The sequence below is a fragment of the Malaclemys terrapin genome, chromosome 5, assembly GCF_027887155.1.
Source record: "Malaclemys terrapin pileata isolate rMalTer1 chromosome 5, rMalTer1.hap1, whole genome shotgun sequence".
Lineage (NCBI taxonomy): Eukaryota > Metazoa > Chordata > Testudines > Emydidae > Malaclemys > Malaclemys terrapin.
The window spans coordinates 49,825,394-49,852,183 of NC_071509.1; the positions used below are offsets into that span (position 1 = coordinate 49,825,394).

A 26,790-nucleotide genomic window follows, 5' to 3' on the forward strand; every position below is an offset into this window, starting at 1 on the left:
CGCCCACAGTCTGGCACTTGAGGCAGCCACCTCAGTTCGCCTCCTGGTAAGGCCAGCCCTGCAAACCAATTGTAGAATGAACCAGAGATGGGAAAAAAATCAGGTATGGGTGCAGCAGGAGACTCGATCCAATAAGAACTTAAGAACAGCCATACTCGGTCAGACCAAAGGTCCATCTAGCCCACTACCCAGTCTTCTGATGGTGGACAATGTCTGGTGCCCCAGAGGGAATGAACAGAACAGGTAATCATGCAGCAGGACGCCCTCCAGTCCATGACTGCATGTCTCGGTGCTTACTAAAAGTGGGCTTATGCTGCAACATGTGCACGTTTTTCCAGTTCACCCAGCCCGTTCAACTATTTTGCAGTCATTCCATCTGCATGACATATGTCCATACACATTCAAGGGTTAAATTGTCTCCGTCAATAACCTGCACCGAGTCTGACTACCATACTCAATGCAGTCTTTAATGAGCGAGTCACACAGTTCTCCAAATTCACAGGATTGTGCTGCCAGTTTTAAATCAGTCCCATATTGATCTATACTTTCTTCTTCTGACTGACTTCTAGTGAAAAATTTGTGCCTCTCATGTGTGACATTTCTTCATGAGCCTCAAACTTATTCTTTCAGACTTGTGGTTTTTCTTTAGCTGTTGAATTGTCAAATTTAAAAGTGTTAAATACCTCTCTTGCTTCTTCACCTGCCACAAGATGAAATAATGTTGTTTGCAGCTGTTCATCTTTTTTGTTTGCACCACTCACAATGCTGTACAGCTCAAATCCTTGCTTTTACTTTCTCCAGTTTTCTGCTGTATTTCCTTCCTGGAGGCTTTAAGTCAGTCCATTTTTCAGATGTTTTCTACTCTCTTCTTACTTTTAGCTTTGTTCTGACACCATGTAATAGCTGTCGCCAAGCAGCTATTATACTATAAGAAAAGATACCGGAGACTTTAAATAATGGTAAACACTTAAGTTATTGTTGAGAACTGTAGAGATAGGTATTATTAGCTTGCCTGCCTGGCTCAAAGTGATGTAGCAAATGCAATGTGCTTCTGCTGATAGGACTCACTACATAATGATTTCCCCCATACAACATTATGAGTAACTTTGGTTTCTCCTCCAAAGTTCCTACTATCATTATAGACACTACACACTGCAGTGCAGCTGGGTTAGGACAGCTGAGTTGCACTGTTAGAGCTGCTGTCCTTCAGATGAGACATTAAAAGAGCAATTTTACTCTAAAAATTGAATGTGTACAGTTGGTGTGGTTCTGTGTTTATTGCATCTGACTGACTGTGCAAAAATTATGAGTTTTCTAATTGCCATCCTGCAAACATAACCTGGGATCTGAAAGTGAAACTGGGCTCTGTCCTCCTCTTGCATCTTTATCAGTAATAAAGATTCTGCAGGCCAAATTATGCCCTCGTTTACATCTGTAGAAATCCATTAAAGCTATTGGTGTGTGCCATTTTGTTCAGAGGCCTAGATCCTAATTGTAGTATTATGCTCCAAGTTGATAAGCAGCAAACAAACGTCAATCTTAGGTACACAATTGTAACAGAATAGAGAGTTGTAACAGTACACACAATTTGGCATGAAGGCTTTTTATTTCTGGTAATGATGCTTGAAAATGAAAGGACTTGGATTGACTTTCAAATCACAGGTGTAGTTTGTACGGGTGTCAGAAAAAATCATTTTTATTTCTAAACTCAGCAAATTTTCATGTAGTCATTAAGAGGCAAACAGGGCCTCACAATGCTGTTTTATAAAGTAACTTTTCAGCACAGAACTATACTTAAAGGGAAAAAAAGTCCCTGGATGAAATCCTGACCGCATTGAAATCAAGAGAGAAACTCCCATTGACTTCAATAGGGCCAAGATTTCAGCCCCCATCTTTGGAAGAGAAATGGGTCTGCAGCCTGAGCAGAACTCTCCCTAATGAATAGGAAGGACATGCAGCTCCAGTAGTGGCCCCAGCACTTCCTCACTGGACTTTACCACTTGAGTGTAACCCATGAGCAGCAGCCCATAAATCCCCTAGTATCTCCGGAACCCCAGAGGGACATATCTGCGGAACCCCAAATAGAGAAGAGGGTGTTTGTTCACCCTCCATAAAATGAAGCTCTACCACCATCATGGAGACAGGTTTCTCAGCCATGGTCTACACTGGGGGTGAGGGGCGTAGCTGAAGTCGGCGTATCTTAGGTTGACTTATCTGGCCGTGAGGATGGCAGTGAGTCGACCACTGCTGCTCCCACGTCGTCTCCGCTTCTGCCTCTTGCGAGCTAGTGTTCTGGAGTCGACGGGGAGCGCATTCGGGGATCGATTTAGCCGCATCTAAACGAGACGTGCTAAATCGATCCCCAATAGATCGATCTCTACCCACTGATCTGACGGGTAGTGAAGACCTGCCCTCAGTCTGAATCTTTAAAGTAACTTGAAAACCCCTCATACTTTCATTTTAAAAACTAAAACCTATCCAGCGCATCATCAAAGATCTACAACCTATCCTGAAAGATGATCCCTCACTCTCAGATCTTGGGAGACAGACCTGTCCTCGCTTACAGACAACCCCCCAACCTGAAGCAAATATTCACCAGCAACCACACATCACTGAACAAAAACACTGACCCAGGAACCTATCCTTGCAACAAAGCCCGATGCCAACTCTGTCCACATATCCTTTCAAGTGACATCATCATAGGACCTAATCACATCAGCCATGCCATCAGGGGCTTGTTCACCTGCACATCTACCAATGTGATATATGCCATCATGTGCCAGCAATGCCCCTCTGCCATGTACATTGGCCAAACCAGACAGTCGCTACGCAAAAGAATTAATGGACACAAATCTGACATCAAGAATCATAACATTAAAAAACCAGTAGGAGAACACTTTAACCTGTCTGGTCATTCAATGACAGACCTGCGGGTGGCAATTTTGCAATGGAAAAGCTTCAAAAACAGACTCCAACGAGAAACTGCTGGGCTAGAATTGATATGCACACTAGAGACAATCAACTTAGGCTTGAATAGAGACTGAGAATGGCTGAGCCATTACAAACATTGAATCTATCTCCCCATGCAAGTATTCTCACACTTCTTATCAAACTGTCTGTACTGGGCTATCTTGATTATCACTTCAAAAGTTTTTTTTCGCTTACTTAATTGGCCTCTCAGAGTTGGTAAGACAACTCCCACCTTTTCATGCTCTCTGTATGTGTATATTTCTCTCCTCAATATATGTTCCATTCTATGCATCCGAAGAAGTGGGCTGTAGCCCATGAAAGCTTATGCTCAAATAAATGTGTTAGTCTCTAAGGTGCCACAAGTACTCCTGTTCTTTTTGCGGATACAGACTAACACGGCTGCTACTCTGAAGACTACAGTTAGTAGTCCTGCAACTTCACATCTGAGTTCCTTCAGAACTCTTGGGTGAATACCATCAGGTCCTGGTGACTTATTACAGTTAGTTTATCAATTTGTCCCAAAACCTCCTCTAATGACACCTCAATCTAGGACAGTTCCTCAGATTTGTCACCTAAAAAGAATGGCTCAGATTTGGGACTATCCCTCACATCCTCAACCATGAAGACTGATGCAAAGAATTCATTTAGTTTCTCTGCAATGGCCTTATTGTCCTTGAGTGCTACTTTAGCATCTCAATCGCCCAGTGGCCCCACTGGTTGTTTAGCAGGCTTTCTGCTTCTGATATACTTAAAAAAAAAATTGCTATTACTTTTTGAGTCTTTGACTAGCTGTACTTCAAATTCTTTTTTGGCCTTCCTAATTATATTTTTACACTTCATTTACCAGAGTTTATGCTCCTTTCTATTTTCCTCACTAGGATTTAACTTCCACTTTTAAAAGGATGCCTTTTTGCCTCTCACTGCTTCTTTTACTTTGTTGTTTAGCCACAGTGGCTCTTTTTTGGTTCTCTTACTATGTTTTTTAATTTGGGGCATACATTTAAGTTGAGCCTCTATTATGGTGTTTTTCAAAAATTTCCATGCAGCTTGCAGGGATTTTACTTTTGGTGCTGTACTTTTGGTGTCTAGATCAACTGGGAGTATGACATTCTAGCTAGGGTCTGGTCTTTGAACAAAACTACTTTCCAAAATTCATTCTCTTAGTCCCAAATTATAGTACTTTGTTTGGATCTCTATGGTATCTTCTACATTTTTCATACCTGTCAACATAAAAGACAGCCAGCCCTCCTGGCCTATTTCCAGTCTGGAATTTCCCTTGATGCAGTCCATTTTGGACCAGATTCTCATTTCAGATGCCTGCTGCATAACTCAAGAAAAGCCCCTGCCGTGTGATTTTCTTGTGATATGCCACAATGCATGACACTTGTCTGAGATTAGACTGTATTATACTACCATCAGGGGGATCTGCAAACTGTTTTTCCCTTAATTAAAATAGCAGTATTTAGATCAACTATATTACAATGAAAGTGTACTCTATAAAAAAAATTCATACGGGCTTTGAGTTCAAAATAAGATGAGAGTTTTACATTCCAGAATTCTCAGAAACTGCAGCCTCACTTTCTTAACAAAAGAAATAATATATGGAAATATACCTATCTCATAGAACTGGAAGGGACCTTGAAAGGCCATTGAGTTCAATCCCCTGCCTTCACTAGCAGGACCAAGTACTGATTTTGCCCCAGATCCCTAAATGGCCCCCTCAAGAATTGAACTCACAACCCTAGGTTTAGCAAGCCAGTGCTGAAACCACTAAGCTATCCCTGCCCCCCAGAAAGAAGTTGGTTGCTGGGCTGAATGTCCAACTGATATTAAACTCTGAATACTTCAAAGAAGTTTTTCCTATATCTGCTCAAAATGTTCCTATGAAGATAATTTTTCACTTCCTCCATAACCTGTCTGGTTTGGTCAGTCATTGAAAGGGTACTGTAATTTCTTGATTACCTGTTCTGGTTTCCTCTATTATTTCCACTTCAGACTCTAGAAAATACTTGTCTTTCTGACATCTGTCCTGCATTTGCCATTGTAAAATAATGAGAAAAAGAATGCATTTAATTTCTGCAGCAATGTCAAGTGCTTTGGTGTTTAAATTATCCTTACCATCTGTTAGAGACCCCTGCTGCCTCCTTCCCAGGCTTCTCTTTTGTGATGTAAGTGGCGGGAATTTTTCTTTTTATAACTTAGCTTCTTATGTAAATATATTTCTTTTCATTCTCTATCTCTGCCTTTTCTATCAGTTCTTTTTTTAAGTCAACTTCATTTCTGTAATATTTGACAGTCCTCTTGTATCTTGAATAGGTCTCTTATTTTCCTTTACAGTTTATATATCCTGGTTCATACAATGAATAAAGTGACTGGTACTCATAATCCATGGACATATAATTTATCTTTCAATATTTTTCACTTCCATCACATTCCTTTTTTAATTTATTCAATTCAGATTTCACTCAACATTTCCTGCGGTTAAAAGGGACACAGTAATGTTTCAAATCACAATTAAAAAATTGCCTTACTTATACACATTAGATTATTATTCAAACACACATCACTTAAAAATAATCTAATTTACAATTTCCTCTTTATGCTGCAGATGGATTTTAACTTATTTAAATGATGTAATGAATGCCAGTTGTAACCAGGATATGCCTGGTCATCTTTAAGAAAGTAGCGTTCTTTAAAAGACAGGGGAATCCAGTAATTGTGAGCAGCACAAAATGCTACTGGTGCTCCCTGGATGAAGAGATCATCAACTTTAATTCATAAATAAATACCAATCATAATAAATAAGAAAACTTATTACTTTAACTGAATAGTGCTTCACAAACATTAATTTATTAATCTGAATACTCTGTGAGGCAGGCACATTACTGTTATCAAACCCACAAGACTCTTGATTTTCAAAGGTACTAAGCATCCACAATGCCCATGGACTTAAATTGCAGTTCTGGGTGCTCAGCACTTCTAAAAATATCAGTCCCGAGATTGCTCAAGTTGGGCACCCAAAACCAGAGGTCCCTGACTTAACAAAGGTTTCAGAGAAAATCAATGGTATACCTAAAACTTGAACAAGGAGATTCCCAGACCTGTATACAAATATCTAGACCACAAACTGCTTTTTAAAAACATTAATTGTACTATAAACCAAATTTTTCAACTTAGGTGTCTAAAGTTAGACATCAAAGTAATAGTGGCCTGATTTTCAGAAGTGCTGAGGACCAACAAATTCCACTGAAGTCAATGAGAGCTGTAGGCACTCAGCACCTTTGAAAATCAGATCACGTTTTAATATTAAGCAATCTAACTTTGGCCCCAGTTCAGGAAAGTATCCTTACCCAAGACAGCATTTTAGTATGTGCTTAAGTGCTGTTTTGAGTAGGGATCACTTTAGTCCATGCACAAGTGTTTTCCTGAACAGGCATCTTTCATGGTAGGCAGCTAAGTTTGAAAATCTTGGCCTATGTTATTTGCAGATATCTTGAAATGTAATGTGTGCGCCAACATGTAATATTAGGCAACATTTAGAAGAATAAGAGGTTCATGGAAGAGGTGACTGTAGCTGAACAGAGAGGACATTCCAAGCAGGTTCCAAATTCTGTGAGATTGTAGGAATGACTAAGTAATGTGGAAGATGATAAAGAAATACAACATCACTTTAGATAAATGCCTATGCATGATGACTGAATAATAACTGGGCACAGGAAAAGGCAGAGTTGTTGCAAAATCCTCACAAATCAATGACAACAATTCTTCTCATCAATTCTTCTACAGCAATTTAGACATATAAATACCACAACAAGGAAATAAGAATGTATTTAAGGGGGAAAGTCTCCTTTAGAAGAGAGGCTCACAAATATTTTCATAGTATGGACCATATCTCACTAGATTGTTATATAGACTTTCTTGTCTCCCATTTGTTATTGTGCAGATCACATCCCCTCCCACTCACAATTGCTTACATGGAAAAGTAATGGTGGAAAAGTACTGAATGTACGTTTCGCTTCCCTTAATGCGATTAACCAGCTAGAAACAGGGAGGCAGTGTAGTCTAAAGGCTATGATGGTGAACTGAGAGTCAGGAGACCTGAATTCAATTCTCCACTCTGCAATGGACCTATAGTGTGACCCGGGGAAAGTCTCTTCCCCTCTTGCCTGTTTATTTAGATTGTAATCTTTTCTGAGTGGAGACTGTGACTGAGCAGAGTGTGCCTAGCACAATGGGGGTCAAATCTTGGCTGGGGCCTCTAGGTGTAATACAGATAATACTGCTAGTAACAGTGAATTAGTGCCAGGTGGTTAACCAGCTCTCCATAGAACATCACCAAATACTGTGTGGACTTCTAATAGTCTGTGGACCACTGCTTTGGAATTCCTGACTTACAAAGAAAAAAACAAAAAAACAAAAACCATCTCACCTTAGAACTCTTCTCAGTATGGTTACAGCAATGTAAAAATACTTAATACATTAATAAAGATTTTCCAGCATTCACTTCAATATCTCTCAAAATATCATCTCATGATCACTCAGCATAAGCAGTGATGATGTTGCCCAAAATATTTTTTAGGATACTCTAATGGTTCTGCAAACAACACAGAGCTGTCCTTTCAAAACTGTTACTATCTGGAAAAATTGAGATAGGTGGTAGCCCTGTAACCAAAAGTAGTTAAGATATATTTACACTGCCCTAATGCCTTTCAGAGTGAAAACAACATGCTTAGGGATCCCAGGCTTGTGATAGTATAGCTTTTGCTGTCATGCTTCAGTAATTTACTAGAGAATCCAAAAGATCTGCAGCTTTCAGTGATGCAAAAAGGTAACAGATCTTCCATTGGCATACAATTGGCAAAAGGCTGCATTAAACCACAAAAGCATTAGAGTTATGATAGTTACCACTATCCTTTTTGCAAAGGATATAAAACCTATTGCTTCAGATTTTAAACCAATGCACACCTCATCCTCCTTAGGAGTGGGTCGGGGTAGTGTCTATCAGACTGTCCTTAGGCACTTAGGCACTGTCCTTAGATACCACTCCCTCCACCTCCCTGGACCACTTCCTACCACATCTCCACAGTGTCATGGTCTCCAGATTCCCTTGTGAGGGTAAATCCCCGGGAGTCCAACTCTCAGCGATTCGCTGGAGATAGCAGTTCATCAGTCTGGCCCCTGGGTTTTTTGGAGCCTCCCCCAGGTGAGACATTGTTGGCTCTTTTGTGGCAGGGAGGGTAACAATTGACTTGGCAGATTTTTTTTTTTTTTTTTTTTTTTTTTTTTTTTGAAGGGGGAATGTCACATATCTTGCTTGGAGAAAAGTTTCAAAAGCAGCAACTTATTAAAATTTGGGGAGCACATCACAAAGGCAGACACCTAGATGACTCAGTTTTTATGTGCAGAGTTTGTATGGTATTGTTACATGTGAGTAGGCTCTTCTGATACTTGGTATGGGTACGTTCCTTGAAGACTCGAATTATTTTGTTTTCATATTTTAGTTCAGGGCTGAGGTTTTATGCCTAATATTTTTTGTTCTTTTATATGTTGTGAGCAGATGATTCGTTAAACCTCATCTTTCCTCAAACCAATCCTGAGATTGGCTGATTTGAGCTGTTATTTGTTCCATACCTTGTATTTCGTCTAGTCACAGCCTAATTTTATTAGTCTTTAGTGTACTATATATGTAGATACATTTCCAAGAAACAAGTGATAAGATTCATTTCATTCTGTGTTTTTCTGAAGGAGCTGGGGGTCTATTTCCAGCATCACAGAAGGCTGGATTGAGTGTTGAAGGTATATTTGAAAGCTGTTGTGTGAGAAATTAAACTTTTTAAATACAAATGTGTTTGCTGAAGAAGAGACACAGATACTCAAATGCAATGCCTTACAAATGTGTTTCCAATAAATTAAAATGAGGACTGGGTTACATTAGTACAATTTAATTATTTAACTATACATGTGTTTTCATATTTTTATAGTCGGAATAACAAAGACAAATATTTGTTAACAATAAAGATTCACAGTAGAGAGATAAAGGCTACAAATAGGGAAGGAGTGAGCTATCTAAACAGAGTCTTGTTGGATTCCCAGTTACCAGTAGTTGGTCACCATTTACCAGTAGCCAAAGGTACTTTTTACAGTTATGTCCAAGAGGACATCATGACCTCTTTTTTGTGATGCAACCTTATCACCGTAATTCATGCCTTCCTTACCTCCAGACAACACTAATGTAATGTGCTCTACTTGGGATGGTACCTTAAATCTATTCAGAAACTAAATCTAGGGCAGAATGCAGCAGCCCACTTGGTAACTGGAGTACTGCAAGTACATTCAGTCTGGATGTTCTAATCTGCAATGTCTCCTTTGGATTTTCCAGGGGAAATTTAAGATTCTGGTTTTGATTTATAAACTCCTAAATGCCCTGAGGCTGACCAATCACCACTCCCTATGCCATAATTCCACAACTGAGTTCTATAGAAGCACTCAAGCTGGACCTCCACTGAAAAAAAACAAGAAGAGGTTGCTAACAGCAGTGTTTATGAAAGACCTTTTCCTTTGGAACATTCTTCCCACTGCCCCAAAATAATGTAGCCCAGATCTGTTGACCTTCAGGGCAAATGTTGTGATGCTGATGCTGACTTTCTTTTACATACTTTAAATTGTACTTCTAGGTACTTTGATATTTTCAAAAGTGCTCAGTGGTGGCCTAACTCTGCTCTGAATGAGCCTATGGTAAAACTCTCCTTGACTTCAGCAGGAACAGAGTTTTACCAATCCTGATTACTTTTGAAAATCCCACCCTTAATTATCAGAGGCATCTACAGTGTAAGGCAAGTACCCTTTCAATTGTATAAATATAAATCAAATGCAATAAATAAAATAAAAACAAACTGCAGTGTCCAATACTTCCCGGGGAGGAGAGGGGTTGGAAAAAATCACTTACAATCTCACTCAAGATAGAATTTATTAAATAACATCTCCTTTTATAAGCCATTGTAAATTTAAAATTAAAATCTCACATAACACACAGTTATGTGCACAACAATATGCAGGCATATCTGACAGGTACACACTAAGGTCCTGATCCTGCAAGCTTGTTAATGCAAACTGACCCTCTGCCCACATGGAGCCCCAATGAGGTCAATGGGGCTCTGTGCGGGCATAGCAATTACGAGGTTAGCAAACATATTAGTTTGCAAGATTGGGGATTAAACGTCTTGCAAATGTTTTGCAGGGTCGGATACTCTGTTCTTTCTAGTTTGTCACCTTATGCTTTACTGTAAAGAGAGACGCGCATAATTGTTTTGATCAAACAGTTTCTATCAGGATCATTTACTGTTTAGAATATATCTATGTTAATAGCAGATATCAAACTTAAAATCTATCAAGTATCAGGGGGTAGCCATGTTAGTCGGTATCTACAAAAAACAACAAGGAGTCTGGTGGCACCCTAAAGACGAACAGATTTATTTGGGCATAAGCTTTCGTGGGTAAAAACCTCACTTCTTCAGATACATCTGAAGGTTGAGGTTTTTACCCACGAAAGCTTATGCCCAAATAAATCTGTTCGTCTTTAGGGTGCCACCAAACTTAAAATGTGATTATGATAAAAAAAGTGGCAATTGGAAAACAATATTTTCTCACCTCCAAAGACCTGTGTGTAGTCTGGGTCCTAGCTATTTACTGACCAAAAAAGTGTTTAATATTTATCACTTGTTAGTGCCACAGAGCCAATTCAGCTCTGTCAGATAGTATGTTGGGCTCTCTTCTGGGTCTCATATCAACAACAGGAATTGTTAATTAAAGTTCTGTTTGCAGAATATTTATTATTGGTGATGTGCAAACTAAAGAGAATACAGCTTGGCTATCAGAGTTTGAGGAACTGGCCGTTAGGAAAACCTTCTTTTTACATGTAAATTGAGTAGCTTTAATCTGGATGTCATTGAGAAACAATAAATATGAAAAATTTTACACAGTCACTTTTCAGAGTAGAGCCACACTTAAATTGTGCAAATAATTTGCAGGCTGGAGGTTTGTAAAACTCAAAAAGAGTATTTCTGAATGCTCGTACTTCAACTACTCCAATCCAAACACAAAGTCTTTTTATTTCTTTAACGTCATTTGTCTAATAAGTAGAGACATCTTTCCTCAGTCTGGGCTTTTTTAGACCTTTACATGTTAGTTATGCTGATTACAGCAGATTACCATAAAATCAGGCCAAGACTGCTTTCAGTACAATTAAGCAGGCCCCCTTATTATATCTTATGCAATTATTCAGACATGCAAATTCTAATTATCCAATATCCCAAGACAAAGATTTTTTTAAGAGAATAGAACCATTTATTTTTTCATTTTTATCAATCATCATGACAAAGTTCATGTAAATAGATTTTGTGCCTGAGCTAGTAAGTTTTCATGATAATTTTGCAAGGCTCAATTTATTATTCAAGCTTCAGCTGCTTGAATAATAAATTGGCCAATTTATCATCACCTCAAATTTCCTGTTACCAAATTATTCTTATTTAAAATGTATTTACTTTTTATTTTGTTCTTGGACTTCAAAAGTTTTCAGTGAGAAAAGAAAGAAAATGTTAGAAACAGCAAGAGATTCAGATTGAAAGACATGACCTGTCTTTGCTGGTTACATGTGAATATTGTATTCTCCAGATAATTCTATGCAACATGACAGTAGTTCTGAACCATAAGTTGATGTATCAATACTAATACTTCAGGCTTTGTGCCTGATATTCTAGATTCTACCTTGGTACATTAATGATGAGTCTACGTCCACATCCTACTTTACTGGATGTGCTATAATCTACAATGGATCATGCAGAAGCATGAAGTAGACCAAGTCTGATTGTAAGTCACAGCATCCAGTTGCTAGAAGCAGGCACTAGCTAATAAAGCCAAGGGATACATCTAGTAATCTGGTATAAAGACCAAAAAAATAACCATACAACAAGACAACCCTAATCTACCTGGTACTCTAGCACAATAGCCACAAATACTCTTTACTGAAATAACCAGATAATTCATTTTACCTGTGTTTTTGAGAGAGAAAGAAAGAATGTGGCAAGTTTGAAAAGGAAATAATACGGTTCTCAGCCAATTAATTTACAGTACCACTAGCGTTCACTCCTGCCATTCCTAGGGAGTATCGTGCCACCCTTGGCATATTACTTCATACATAACCTCTTGGCCAGTTGATAGTTTATTATTTTGTCTATAAGCATCCGTTTAAACTATAAGCCACAAAACGTAAAAATGTACAACATATGCACAAGAAGGATCATTGGCTCAAGGCTGAAAAGGACTTGTGCTCTTTACATAAAAATTGGTGTTAAGGTGCTATGTCTATAATTTTAAATGCAAATAGATGACTCATAAAGGCAGGGGAAAACAACAGGTAAAAAACCCGCTTCGTTCTAACCTGGAAGTCTCCCACTCAGCAGCACAGCACAGTGCCAAAAAGCTGAAGAGTGTAGACACATGAGCAAGTGAAAATGTAATTGTGAGGGGGTGTATGCAATCATGTATTCATACTACTACATATAGTATTCATTCCAATGTACATCTGAGGCTGTTAAATATATTATACAGAGGATTGTTTCACTACTATGTATTTAGGTAGGTGATCATCTAGAAACTAGATAAGCACAATAAGGAGCATGAGTTTAGGGTGACCAGATGTCCCGACTTTATAGGGACAGTCCTGATTTTTGGGTCTTTTTCTTACATAAGCTCCTATTACCCCCTGTCCCGATTTTTCACATTTGCTGTCTGGTCACCCTACATGAGTTAGCACAATACTTGTAATGAATTAAAGTCACAAACTTAGTTGGAAGGACAATATATGATGGGACTGAAAACTTACTAAAATTTGTGCCCTGAATGTTGGATATTTATTTATTTTGTATACTTCTAATTGCCTATGAAGGGAAAAAGTTAAAGGGTAATAAGTCTCTTTTTCCTCTTAAACACAAACTGAAATGAAAGAGAAGGTTGTATTATTATTCCAAACTCTCTGTGAAGTTAACTTATTTGTAAAATGGAGGGCTGATACTTGACTGCCTCCTAAAGTAGAAGTACAAGACCTTGCTCAATAAGACATTATAAGCATCAGTGAGTAGAAGGGTGAAATGTGACCTCACAGGGCTAGTTTACACTGGCAACGCTAAAACGCTGCCGCCTTGTGTGCTCGCGGCGCAGCGCTGGGAGAGAGCTCTTAAAAAAAAAATCACCCCCATGAGGGGCGCGGCTCCCAGTGCTAGTGCACTGTCTACACTGGCTCTTTACAGTGCTGAAACTTGCTGCTCTGAGGGGGGTGTTTTTTCACACCCCTGAGCCAGAAAGTTACAGCACTGTAAATTGCCAGTGTAGATAAGCCCTATAGTCTCCTGGCTCCCAGCCCCTGTGCACCTTTACTTAGGCTAAAGGGTACTTTGATTCAGAAGACTCTTCCCCCCCCCCCCCCCCTCTGACTCACAGTGCTTCAGATCAGGGAGCCTGCTTCATCTGAACTGCAGAACATCCTACAAAATCTGATACACTTAAGAGCTCTCCTCCTCTCCCTCCCCCAGCAACATCAAAGTCTCCCTCCCTCCTTATAATATAGCTGCAACATATTTGTGTTTCAACAAAAAGTCAAAATAGCTCGAGGTAAAAAACATTTTTATTTTTATCTTGAAGAAACACTCTATGTCCTTTAAGATAAACCAACACATGTAAAAGTATTCTTTATTTCTATTTACTGTCAATTAGTGGATTAACAGAATACCACACAGAAGGTTTCTAAATTAAATGAATATACTTTGTTTGGACCTCTGGATTCTTTACAAGTTTCCCTGTTGCTATTTTTGTTCTTAGAAAACACTCACATGGACTATGCTTGACCTATGCCAGTGTCTTAAATCTATAGAGCACACTCCGTTTCCAAAACGACAAACCAGAAATACAGCCACATTAACTCAAACCTCTTTACCGGAAAAAACATATTTCTCCCCTTTCCTTCCAACACAGATGTAACTCAGAGTATTCCTTTACTAAACTACTTTAAAGGAATTTAATTTCCCTGTTCACTACCTTTATTTAAAAATTAATTTTCAGTCACCTGTTATTTAACAGAGAAGAAACCAAAACCTCTCTCAGTGAAAATCATCTTTTGTTTCAAAACCTCCCATCTATGGGATAAAAGTTAAAACTTGATGATAGTGGAAGATAGGTCACCTAAAACTATGTTAGAACAAAAATTACATCTAATGATAACAATTTTACTGTACTTGGTTTATAGCTGTGGCGACAACTAGGGAATGTTTACTACACAACATAGGCCAGTGATATGAATCAACCTAAGCAATAAACTTAGGAAATTTCATACAAAAAAACAATGTTAAGAGAACACTGAGGTTACCGCAAGGACATCAGAACCATTAAATATATGGAGGCACTATTTTAGTCAACTACTGAATGGTGAGCCAGTGGCCAATCCCCCAGATATAGAGGACAGAGACAATCTGTATGTCAAATGAGGGCTAATCACCAGAGTAGATGTAGAAATGGCCATTAATCAGTTAAAAATTGGAAAGGCACCAGGTCTGGACAACACATTGACAGTGGTTCTTAACATAGTCTACCATGTTCTGCTAGTCATTTGTATAGGCCTCTTACAAAAGATATAGGAAGAAGTAAAAATACCAAACAAATGGAAAAGGGTCTATAGAGTGAAACTGCCAAAGAAAGGAGAACTCAGTCAATGTAAAAGCTGGAGGGGCATTCCTATGCTGTCTATTCCAAGAAAGGTATTTACATGTATTATTCTATACAAAATAAAGAGAGTGGTAGATTCACAGTTACGACAAGAATAGGCAGAGTTCAGAAGGAGGAATCACATATAGATCAAATGATAATCTTATGTATCATCATAGAAATGTGGATCGAATTGCAATCACTACTTTATTTGAATTATATAGATTTCCAGAAAGCCTTTGACACAGTGGATGGAACAGTTTTATGGAAGTTGTTTTGCCACTATGGAATACCTCAGAAATATGTGAACATAGAGAGCTTTTATGAAAATATGACATGCCACGTTACACATAACAGCAAACTGACTAAACCATTCAAGGTTACTATGGGCATCAGGCAAGGATGTCTTTTGTCACCCATATCTTTTTACTGATAGTGGATTCGGTAATGAGAACTACCACAAAACCAAAGGGCATACAATGGACTTTAACACAAAAGTAAGAGGACCTAGATTTGCAGATGACATCAATTTACTATCCCATTCCCAGAGAGACATGCAAGCTAAAATTATCTCTCGGCTTATGCACAATTAGTAGGGTTGAAAATCAACATTGAGAAAACTAAAATAATGAGAATCAACCCATAACAAGAAACACCAATAACACTTTCTGAGACTGACAAAGAAGAGGTCCGATATTTCCCATAGCTTGGCAGCACTGTAAGTACAACAGATGGAACAGACAAAGGTTCTTTTATTGTTTTAATAAGTTTTCTCTGCATTGTTCTCACCTTAAGAATAAATGTATTTGCTTATAAAGAGCTATGTGCTCACTTGTAACTGCTGACAGTTATAGCTGTTCATAGCCCTGGGAAAGAAAGCAAAGTGTAGACTCTGTCCCATTTACTCTGGCTTGATGGGGACATCACAGTGTAGGCAGGGACCTGTGCAGGCTGCCAAAAACCCGGTCAGGAGTGAGAAAGATGCTGATCTCCACCCAAGAGAGGTGACAGGTCCAGATGGTCTAGATAATACTTAGTCATGCCATGAGTGCAGGGGACTGGACTAGATGACCTTTTGAGGTCCCTTCCAGTCCTATGATTCTATGACAGCAGAGGAGCCAGGAGCCTAGCGTGGGTGTCCTTGGTGGACCACGAGGGGGAAATATAGGTGCATTTGTTCTGAACTGTGACAACAGTGTGTAATATATTCCTAAAATTTACTCAAGAAGAGAAATCAGAGCTCCCAGCCATCCACCCCTTTTTTGTGTCATTGTAGGAGGAAAAAGGAAATAGGACTTGGAAATGTCTCTTTGGATTTAGCAAGGGCTTATCCTCTGTTATGCTGAAGAAGAGAAAAGCAGATAAAGAAATCCTCAGTGCTGAAGATATAAATCGTATCTCACATGAAAATTTTACACTAAGGGTTTTCTGATGTGACATTCTTAAATCACATCAGCTCAGCTTGAATAATACAACAATGATTAAAAATTTCAGATAAATCAGTATCGGATGTTACTACTTAACTAGCCACAGTGCCTGGCAGCAGAGTATGGCACGCAACATTATCCTCAAAATAACCAGTAGTATAAATCTTTCAGAAGCAGTTACCCCCCATGAGACACTGTCTCTCTTTCCCCAGTACAGAAGTTCTCAAAAACACCATGGCATTACTAATTGACTACCATTCTCATATCATTCTGGTTACCATTTCATCTCTGATGAAATCTGATAGCTGATTTATTCCAGTTCTGTGAAGATGCTATTGATCACCTGATACCACAAAGGTAAGACAGTGATATCAAAGTAAAGGGAAGCATTCAATGTTATTTTAATACTGTACCATTGTGTTTTAGAAAACTATGCAGGAATGATACCAATGAGTCCCTCCCCCATCCCGCCAAACTCTGCTAATAAGATTACCATAGTGTTACGGTATTGCACCAGTAGCTGCAGTCATAATGGTAAAACCTGACCACAATTATCTTCAATATTATTTGTTGTTGTTGATGATGATTATTTCTTTAGAGTCCCCACAAATGTGATAGAATATGTATTTGTAAAGAACCTATTAGCTTCAAATTGGGCAGGAATTTGTCCAATAAGATATGAAAAAATGTAACTTTACCATTAGGGCCCCTATTCAGCACTGTGCCTAATTTTAAGCATGTGAGTAGGCCCATTGACTTCAATGCAACTACTCATGCACTTTAAAGATTTAAACCATCTTTCTGAATTGGGGCCTAAACTGATTTTTTAAAATCACTGAAATATGAAAGAACTCAGTCTAAAACACGGGGTTAAAATCTGTATAACTCACTTTCAGACAAGATTCATAATTGTAGGACTGGAAGGGACCTCGAGAGGTCATTGAGTCCAGTCCCCTGCCCTCATGGCAGGACCAAATACTGTCTAGACCATCCCTGATAGACATTAACCTAACCTACTCTTAAATATCTCCAGAGATGGAGATTCCACAACCTCCCTAGGCAGTTTATTCCAGTGTTTAACCACCCTGACAGTTAGGAACTTTTTCCTAATGTCCAACCTAAACCTCCCTTGCTGCAGTTTAAGCCCACTGCTTCTTGTTCTATCTTTAGAGGCTAAGGTGATCAAGTTTTCTCCCTCCTCCTTATGACACCCTTTTAGATACCTGAAAACTGCTAATATGTCCCCTCTCAGTCTTCTCTTTTCCAAACTAAACAAACCCAATTATTTCAGCCTTCCTCCTCTATTAGCTCCTTGAATATTCTAGGATGCATTTCATCAGGCCCTGGTGACTTGCAGGCATTTAACTTTTCTAAGTGATTTTTAACTTGTTCTTTTTTATTTTGTCTGCTAAACCTACCCCCTTCCCATTAGCATTCACTAGGTTAGGCATTCCTTCAGACTTCTCGGTGAAGACCGAAACAAAGAAGTCATTAAGCATCTCTGCCATTTCCAAGTTTCCTGTTACTGTTTCTCCCTCTTCACTGAGCAATGGGCCTACCCTGTCTTTGGTCTTCCTCTTGCTTCTAATGTATTGATAAAAAGTCTTCTTGTTTCCTTTTATTCCCATAGCTAGTTTGAGCTCATTTTGTGCCTTTGCCTTTCTAATCTTCCCCTGCATTCCTGTGTTGTTTGCCTATATTCATCCTTTGTAATCTGTCCTAGTTTCCATTTTTTATATGACTCCTTTTTATTTTTTAGATCATGCAAGATCTCGTGGTTAAGCCAAGGTGGTCTTTTGCCACATTTTTTATCTTTCCTAACCAGCAGAATAACTTGCTTTTGGGCCCTTAATAGTGTCCCTTTGAAATACTGCCAACTCTCCTCAGTTGTTTTTCCCCTCAGTCTTGATTCCCATGGGACCTTACCTATCAGCTCTCTGAGCTTACCAAAATCCACCTTCCTGAAATCCATTGTTTCTATTTGGCTGTACTCCCTTCTACCCTTCCTTAGAATTTCAAACTCTATGATTTTGTGATCACTTTCACCCAAGCTGCCTTCTACTTTCAAATTCTCAATGAATTCCTCCCTATTCGTTAAAATCAAGTCTAGAACAGCTTCCCCCTAGTAGCTTTTTCAACCTTCTGAAATAAAAAGTTGCCTGCAATGCAGTCCAAGAATTTGTTGGATAGTCTGTGCAAACATGCAAAGCTATCACAATATGCAATATGTCAACCAAACAAACAGCAGTCTAAGTAAGAGTTACTTAACCACAAAGGAGGTTCGTGTCTCTTCCTCATCAGGGCTGACTATATATTCTGATAAATTGATTCCTTAATATATGGAGCCTGCATGATTAAAACTATCTAGAACTGACTTCTATTCCTGAGAATTCATGGGTTTGGGAAGTATTCCAATCACAATACCAACTGTATATTTTTTGTACTTTTTGTGTTATAATTAGTTATAGAGTCAAATAAAATATCGTCTTACTTTTTTTCAGATTCATTTCTTGTACAGCAGCTGGATGGATAGAACTTAACGTAGGTAGAGAGGATATCCTGTCTGTGGACCAACGAGTTTTCTCCTCTGTAGTGGCAAATGACCACGTATGGTCTTCAGGGGCTCTGGTCAAAATACCAACATCTGTAGTAGTGGGGTTGAATGGTGGGACTGGTGTAATAGGAGCCGAGGAATCTTCCTGTAAGGCCTGCCTAAACATGCTTAAGTTTTCATGCATTTGGTCAACATGGGATAAAGGGCTTTGGGTCCAGGATGATGGCAGCACTTTGAGATCCACTGTGGGAACCACATCCGAACCATTTTCAACATTTGGAAAAGGAATGTCAGATGTTCGAATGTTGCCACCAGCAGCTAGAAGGTCACTCCCATTTGAATAAAAACATGTTTTTTCTAATATACCTGGAAGAGAAAAAAAAAAAGTTCAACACTTACAATCAACACATTCACCAGGATTATTAGGAAGGACAGAAATTTAACCAAATAGTTTTTGAAGGCTATACTACTTCTAATACAATAATAGTTAAAATAATGTTGTGACACTGCATCCTATATCCTTCACAGTGATATTATGATGATATGATTATGACATAATTATGATGTATTTTATGCAAGATAGGTCATGTGAGGTGTCATTGGAAAAGTTATGATTTGCTGAATATGATTATCCTATTTGCATGCATGTATCACTTTTGTATCTGAAGTTATGAATATTGACTATGTATCTGTATTTTCAAATGTAGTTACACCTGGGTAACGCCCACTAGAAAAGATGTTTTCAGTCTAGATAGTGGGTGGGGAAGGGCCATTAGGAAAAAACAATAGGCCTCAGGAGAAGCTTATCTCCCATCTGGAGTACCTTCCTGAGAACGCTACAGTCAGCCTCCGAGTAACGGCTGCTATGACTCTACAAGGACATATGATGAGACCACATGTCTCTGGACTCCATCTTGGGATGTCAATATTTTTCCAGAGACTGGTCTGGAAACCAAGCTTTGGGAACAAAGGGTTCCCCCCACATGCAAAAGCTATATAAGGCAGGGAGTGACATCATCTGGTCTGTGTTCTTCACTCCTCACACAAGACGAATCTTGGAAACCCCTGAGGAACAAAGACTGAACTGGGGGAAGTGCTGGACCTAAGGTAAAGGGATTTTTAGCCTGTGAATGAAACAGCTGGGGATTCCAAACTGTAAAGCAACTTCAGCTTGCCCCTTAAGAATCTGCAGTCTGCCTGTATCATCTCTTAGGGTGAGACTTTGCTATTCATATCCAATCGATTTAGTATATCAAGCTTAGTTTGCATTTTTTGTTTATTTGCTAAGTAATCTGCTTTGATCTGTTTGCTATCACTTATAATCACTTAAAATCTTTTGTAGTTAATAAACTTGTTTTTACTTTATCTAAATCAGTGCGTTGAAGTGAAGTGTGTGGGAATCATAACTCGGGGCAAAGGTTGTTACAGATTCCTCTCCACCTTGAGGGACGGAGCTTACGTTTTACAGTTTTTTTAATGAGTTTATGCTGTACAGTTCCCTGTGCAGCACAAGACAGTATAATTTTGGGTTTATACTCCAGAGGAGGTGCGTACCTGAGGAGTTGGGAGTTGCCTTAGCTGTAGCCTTCCTATGCAGGGGCTGGTCAGAGAGCCTGCATGTAACTGCAGCTGGGTGTCTCCCTACCTGTATGTATGCTGGCAAAAGTGCAGGCTCGAGGGCTTTGCAGCTTGTCACAGCAGTACAGTGTGAGAGGGAGCCCAGGCTGGTGGGTCATGGGGCTTAGTGATACCCCAGTTCCAGATGGCACCCAGAGGAAACCCGTCAGAAATCTATTTTTACTTTTAAAAAGTTTCATAGGTTAGAGGTTTTAGTTCTATTCTAAGAATTTTCAAAAGGGCCACCAAGTAAAATGAAACCACAGCCAAATAAAAGCAACAACAAACATATTATTAATTTGCCACCCAACACAAATAAGTAGTCCTCACAAAACACAAACTAAAAACAATTTAGCCTTATCCAGAATGAAGTCACTGGGCTTTTCCCTTTTTTTTTTTTTTTTTTTTTTTTAGAACTGCGGAATAGAGTGGGAGCAGGTATGATGTGTAGTTGTTCTAGGCATTATTTTATTAACAAGAAATAATTTTCTTTCTATTGCATCACTACTAGTCTACACATTGCCAGCTGTATCTTTAGAAGGCTACTTTCCAGCTTCAGAGAAGATGATATATTTTTAACACAGTAACATTTAAAATGGAAAGTATTTTCTATGTATAGCATTATGCAATTTAAAGTTCAATGTTAAAAAATAGATTCAAGAATTATTTGGCTTCCTACTCTGGTGCTTAAGAAGATTTTTTTTTTTAATATATTTATATCTAGATTTCTAGACACTTGATAGACTGTATTTTATTGGTTTAGAGTAAAACAAACATATATTGTGTTTATCTGTATGTTTTTGACACTTACAAATTATTACTAGATACAAATCAAAATAGATATATAGCTGCTTTCTATCTTAACATTGTGATAACTCAGAAGATGACATGGTTCTATATGCTTCAGAAAATTCAACCCAAATGATAACATAGTCTGTGCTTAACCATGGCTGTTCATAAAGGTATTTAATTTCTTGTAGAACATGATGAAGAAATATGAATTACAGGAATAATTAACTTGCTGAAAATTATTACATTTAAAATGGGTACGGGCCCTTTGCCTAATAGTTTTGTTAGTTGATCAGGAGTTATATTTAAGGGCTATTTACACAGTGAATAAAACGCGCTATTCTGTACTGTAGTATATGAAACATATGGTAAATAGAAATTATTTTTGCTTCTAGTTAATCATTTAAGGGAGTATAATGACATAAATTTACTTGTAATAGCTAGACAGACAGATATATTCCATTACAAATAATTAAAGGGAGTTCCTCAGCACATAAACCATTTCATCAGCTGTTCTTAAACACCCCACTAGTAGAGATCAGTATTATTAATAGCCAACATTGTTGTTTTTTCACCAAATACTGGAATGTGACAGTGCCCAGCAGCAAATATTAAGCTGAAGTCTTAATTGTACACAGTTGCTTTTACTGTTCTGGTATGCTACAATTGCTAGGACTGCACTGCCTTTTTGAACACAGAACAACACTCTTTCTTGCTTTGAACTTCCCCAATTCAAAATGTTTCTACGTCAATAAAGAAAAGCAAACATGTAATAGTTGTGTTTAAGGCTATTGAAACTTGATGGGACTCTACCCTTATCATGAGTTTAAACACTTTTCTGGTATGCATTATTATATAAACAGAAAAGTACATGCAAAGAATGATTCTCTCTTTAGGGACTAAACATAAAAACACTACCACTCTTCTTAATCAACATCTAAAGCAAAAGTGTGGCTCGCTTCAGCCAGGTTCAAGATGGGAAGAAGAAACAATACACGATCTGCAGAGAGCACAAAGGTGGCTTAAAACCATTGTAGGCATAAATTGACCCTAACTCTGAGCTCAACTGTAAAAAGTATATAAATGTTCATAAATATCAAAATAACCTATTATAACAAATGTTAATAAAAGTACAACTCATCCACAAAAGCTGAATTAGGCCACACAAAAAGCCTACTAATATCACTCAGACTGTGTTAAAAGCTCGTTTAGCAAACAAGAAAATATAAGAAGAACAGGAGTACTTGTGGCACCTTAGAGACTAACAAATTTATTAGAGCATAAGCTCTTTTTGCGGATACAGACTAACACGGCTGCTACTCTGAAAGAAAATATAAGTATCAGCAGGGCCGGCTCCTATCACCCCAAGTGGCAGGGGAAAAAAAAAAAAAGCCACGATCGCGATCGATGGCAGCTCCACCACGCTGCTTTCTTCTTCGGTGGCAAGTCCATCCCTCCAAGAGGGACTAAGGGACCCGCCGCCAAAGACCCCGAGGTGCCGCCCCTACCCCTTGGCCGCCCCAAGCACCTGCTTGCTGGGCTGGTGCCAGCCCTGAGTATCAGAGGGGTAGCCGTGTTAGTCTTTATCCACAAAAACAACGAGGAGTCTGGTGGCACCTTAAAGACTAACAGATATATTTGGACATAAGCTTTCGTGGGTTAAAAACCCACTTCTTAAGATGCATGCATGCGTCCATGCATCTGAAGAAGTGAGGTTTTTTACCCAGGAAAGCTTATGCCCAACAATAATAAGTCCAACAATAATAAACCAAAATTGGAGTGTGAAATATTAAGCCTAGTTAGTAAACAAAATAATGAGGGAATGGGCTATTCCACCCACCCTCCCTTTTTGAGTCCTTAAATATAAAAACCTTGTGTAAGGTGACTATATTTCCCGAAGGGAAAACGGGACACTGCACTGGCCCAAGCTGTCTGTCCCGTTACACACACACACACACACAGCCACTCCTGTGCAGAGCTGGCCGGAGCTGCTCTCACATGTGGACACACACCTCTGATTAAGTTGGCAAGAGCACATGGGACAAATGCCCATTTTTGCCAAAAAACTCGGGACGGCTAGGACAGGGCTTAACAAAGGGACTGTCCCAGCCAAAGTGGGACATAACCTTGGGTGGAAAAATACAGAAAACAGTATGGAGGCTACTAACAGAAGCGTCAGCCTTATGACTACTGCCACCACTGTCTCTTGGGATTCTGGGCCTTTGTCAACCTAATCCTGAGTTGTCCTGACCAGACCAGGCCACAAAGTGGCACCAGTTGACACTGTCACCTCTACTGCCTCCAACTGAATCCCACACAACGTGGGATGACATGGGATCAGAGTTTAACAACAGCTCATCTCAACTAATTTCTTCTCTTTTACCCAAAAAGACAATTATTACTATCTTCAATACCATCTAAAAGACTGTCAAACACGGGGTTTTTTACCCTCTAAAATTCTCTCCAACTAAAAGGAAAAAAATATTGTTAAAATAAAAGTAATAATGTAATACTTTATATTTCAAATGTTTTAATTGTATTTCCTTCTTTTCTTTATCTTTAATAAGAAGTTAAAAGGGTTTTTAATAGCGTATTTGCTATAGTACTAAGCAGGCTAATGTCTCTTATGCCAAACTCCAGAGACCTTATTTAATGTTAGACAGCAACAAACTTATATTAATACCTTTAGGCTATATATTATATCTAAATAAAAACAATTCTCTCCACCCCACCCTCTCTGCTACGAGTTCTGTGGCACACCTCTTAGAGACACAGCACAGAATCTTACCCATAATATGTGTAATATTTTAGAATGCAGGGGTAAAAAAAAGCCATCTAAAATTGCAGTATCAAAGTTCTATTCTTTCCTGCAACTTTCTCCTGTCCCTGATTTTAAGGGAGCTGTGGTTTGGAGAAATTTGCTTGCTGTAGGTGTTTCACTGAGACACTTAAAATCTCCCAAATGTAGATCTTCTCAGCAGCAGTAACCCCTTTCTTGAGCCTTCTGGTCAGGCTAGACAGGAGAATGAATGTGCACTGATGTCATAGTTTGTGACAATACTAATACAGGTACTAATAAAAATCTTAGCAGATAGTACTAGGCATGCTCAAAAATTACTTGCAAGCATTTGTAGCTTTATTTGAATATTGTTTCCCAAAATGAAGCAAATCACTGACTCTCAATGGCTATGACCCTTCCATGTTTTAAGTTTCAAACTTATGCCACTTTTTATTCTACCCTTTAAAAATTAGAAGTGGGTTCTTTTTTCTTCCATTGGAAAAATGTAATTTTTGTTTTCAATCTCCTATAATTAAAACAATAGCGAAGAAGGTTTTGTTCTAACTCTACCTCCTGTTTCTTCCACAGCTTCAACCTCCCCTGCCTGCCAGTGCCCCCTCCCTCATGTTCCCCTCCCTCAGCATGGAATACCAAGAATGCAAAACTTCAGCCCAAAAGTTGAAAGTTTGAAAAACCTCTGACTACAAGAAAATGAGGGCATACATTATTAGTTATTTATATAACACTGAAAATGCTAGGTACATTATAGATATATTGCCAGACAAGTCCCTGTCCCAAAGAGATTTTAGTCTAAACATTATACCACACCAATGTTTGAAAAAGATAAGATTTTTTTTAACCTCTTACTCAATTGTCCCTATTATATTCCCATACAGCCTTATTTCACTCTTGGTTATAAACCAGAATTATACATATTTCCTATAATCTCTGGTGGCTTCAGTTTTTAAATCTTTTGTTGATTTCCCCTAACACTTGCACATTTAGCCAATGCTTTTCTCTTTCCTACATTAAAAATTTTAGTTTTAGATTTCCCTTCCCTAGTGAGAGTAACTCCCACCCTCTAGCCTCCCATCGTCCTACAGGCTGCATCACATAATATCATAAGAACAGCCATACTGGGTTAGACCAAAGGTCCATCCAACCCAGTATCCTGTACCCTACGTTCATCCCCAGCACAGAGGCTTTTCCAAATCTACTATGTCCTCAGACAATTGCTGCAGACTTCTTAAAGCCCTGTAAAAGTCCTTAGACTAAAATAAATCTTTCAAAGAGGGTAGAAAGGGGGCAAAGAAGGGAAGCTAAGAGGCTGGTGTCATTGTGGAGGCAGAGCCATGGCTTTTGGGATATTACCTATGTACTTCCATACTTTCAAATCTTTGGGCATATGCTAAATTTGAATTTCACAGGTTTCTAGCAGTTGTTTGTTTTTGGTTTTGTATAACTCCAGTGTTCTTGTAAAGATTTTAATCCCTAAATTACTGGTTTATACCCTCAAACTTTAACCTGATTTTACAGAAATGTTTTTTTGTCTAGGAACAACATTCCAGAAAGTCTAGCAGAACCAGTTAATTTCAAGGCTCATAAGAAAAAAGCACAATCCCAGATCCTCAAAAGTATTTAGGCGCATAACTCCCACTGTTTAGAGATCCCTTGAGGAGCTCATTCATGGGGTTCTAAAACAATAGTTTATACCTCTCCAAGGTACTTAGAGCTGTGTCTCTGCAAGGTCTTAAACCAGAGGTGGGCAAACTATGGCCCACAGGCCACATCCGGCCCGCAGGACCCTCCTGCCCGGCCACTGAGCTCCTGCCCTGGGAGGCTAGCCCCAGGTCCCTCCCCTGCTGTTCCCCCTCCCCCGCAGACTCAGTTCGCCCTGCCACTGGTGCAATGCTCTGGGCGGCGGGGCTGCAAGCTCCTGGGGCACCGCAGCTGCAGAGCCCGGGCCTAACCTGGTGCTCTGTGCTGCACGGTGGCATGGCTGGCTCCAGCCGCACGGTGCGGCTGCATGTCCTGCTGCTCTGGGCAGCGTGGCTGTAGCGCTGACAGCCACTGATGCTCCAGGCAGCATGGTAAGGGGGCAGGGAGCGGGGGCGGGGGTTGGATAAAGGGCAGAGAAGTTCAGGTGGTGGTCAGGGGGCAGGGGTGTGAATAGGGGTCGGGGCAGTCAGAGGATGGGGAATAGGGGGGTTGAATAGAGGCAGGGGTTCCAGGGGCAGTCAGGAAGGAGAGAGGGGGTTGGATGGGGCGGCAGGGGGCAGTCAGGGGCAGGGAGAAGGGGTGGTTGGATGGAGCAAGGGTCCTAGGGGGGCAGTCAGGAAGGAGAGCAGAGGTTGGATGGCAGGTCCGGGGGCTGTCAGGGGACAGGGAACGGGGGGGTTAGATGGGGCAGGAGTCCCGGGGGAGGCCATTGGGGGGCAAGAAGCGGGGAAGCGGGGGTCGGATGGGGCTGGGGTCCAGGCCATGCCTGGCTGTTTGGGGAGGCACAGCCTCCCCTAACCGGCCCTCCATACAATTTTGGAAACAGGATGCAGCCCTCAAGCCAAAACGTTTGCCCACCCCTGTCTTAAATAATATACTACAACATGCATTATATAAAAAAGATACACTATTGATTTCATTCATTTACATATGTGTGTTATATCAAAATACTCTGCAGACATGTCAGATTTGGCCATCATAACTGTGGCCAAATATCAAAGTTAATAAACGTATCTGTTTTGGATTTGCGTCTCAAACTACAATTAGAGATGACCAGATGATGGAAGCATACGGCATGCTGTCATTCAGTGTGTTCAGTATAAAAATGAGAGATGCGCGCCAAGCTCATTCAGTTCAGAGCAATACCATGCCAACAATTTTACTGATCATTTTCCAGTTTTTTG

At 39.5% G+C, this 26,790-nt stretch overlaps 1 protein-coding gene across 8 annotated transcripts in view; it reads right to left on the reverse strand.

The window, feature by feature from the left end:
- The window catches only part of CORIN (corin, serine peptidase), a 306,982-nt gene that overhangs the window by 243,369 nt on the left and 36,823 nt on the right, over positions 1–26,790 (reverse strand). For all 8 annotated transcript variants that reach the window (XM_054029070.1, XM_054029074.1, XM_054029073.1 and 5 more), the window contains exon 3: positions 18,640–19,068. In XM_054029070.1, coding sequence (XP_053885045.1) covers positions 18,640–19,068 — 429 coding nt within the window. The remainder of the gene's footprint in view (positions 1–18,639; positions 19,069–26,790) is intronic.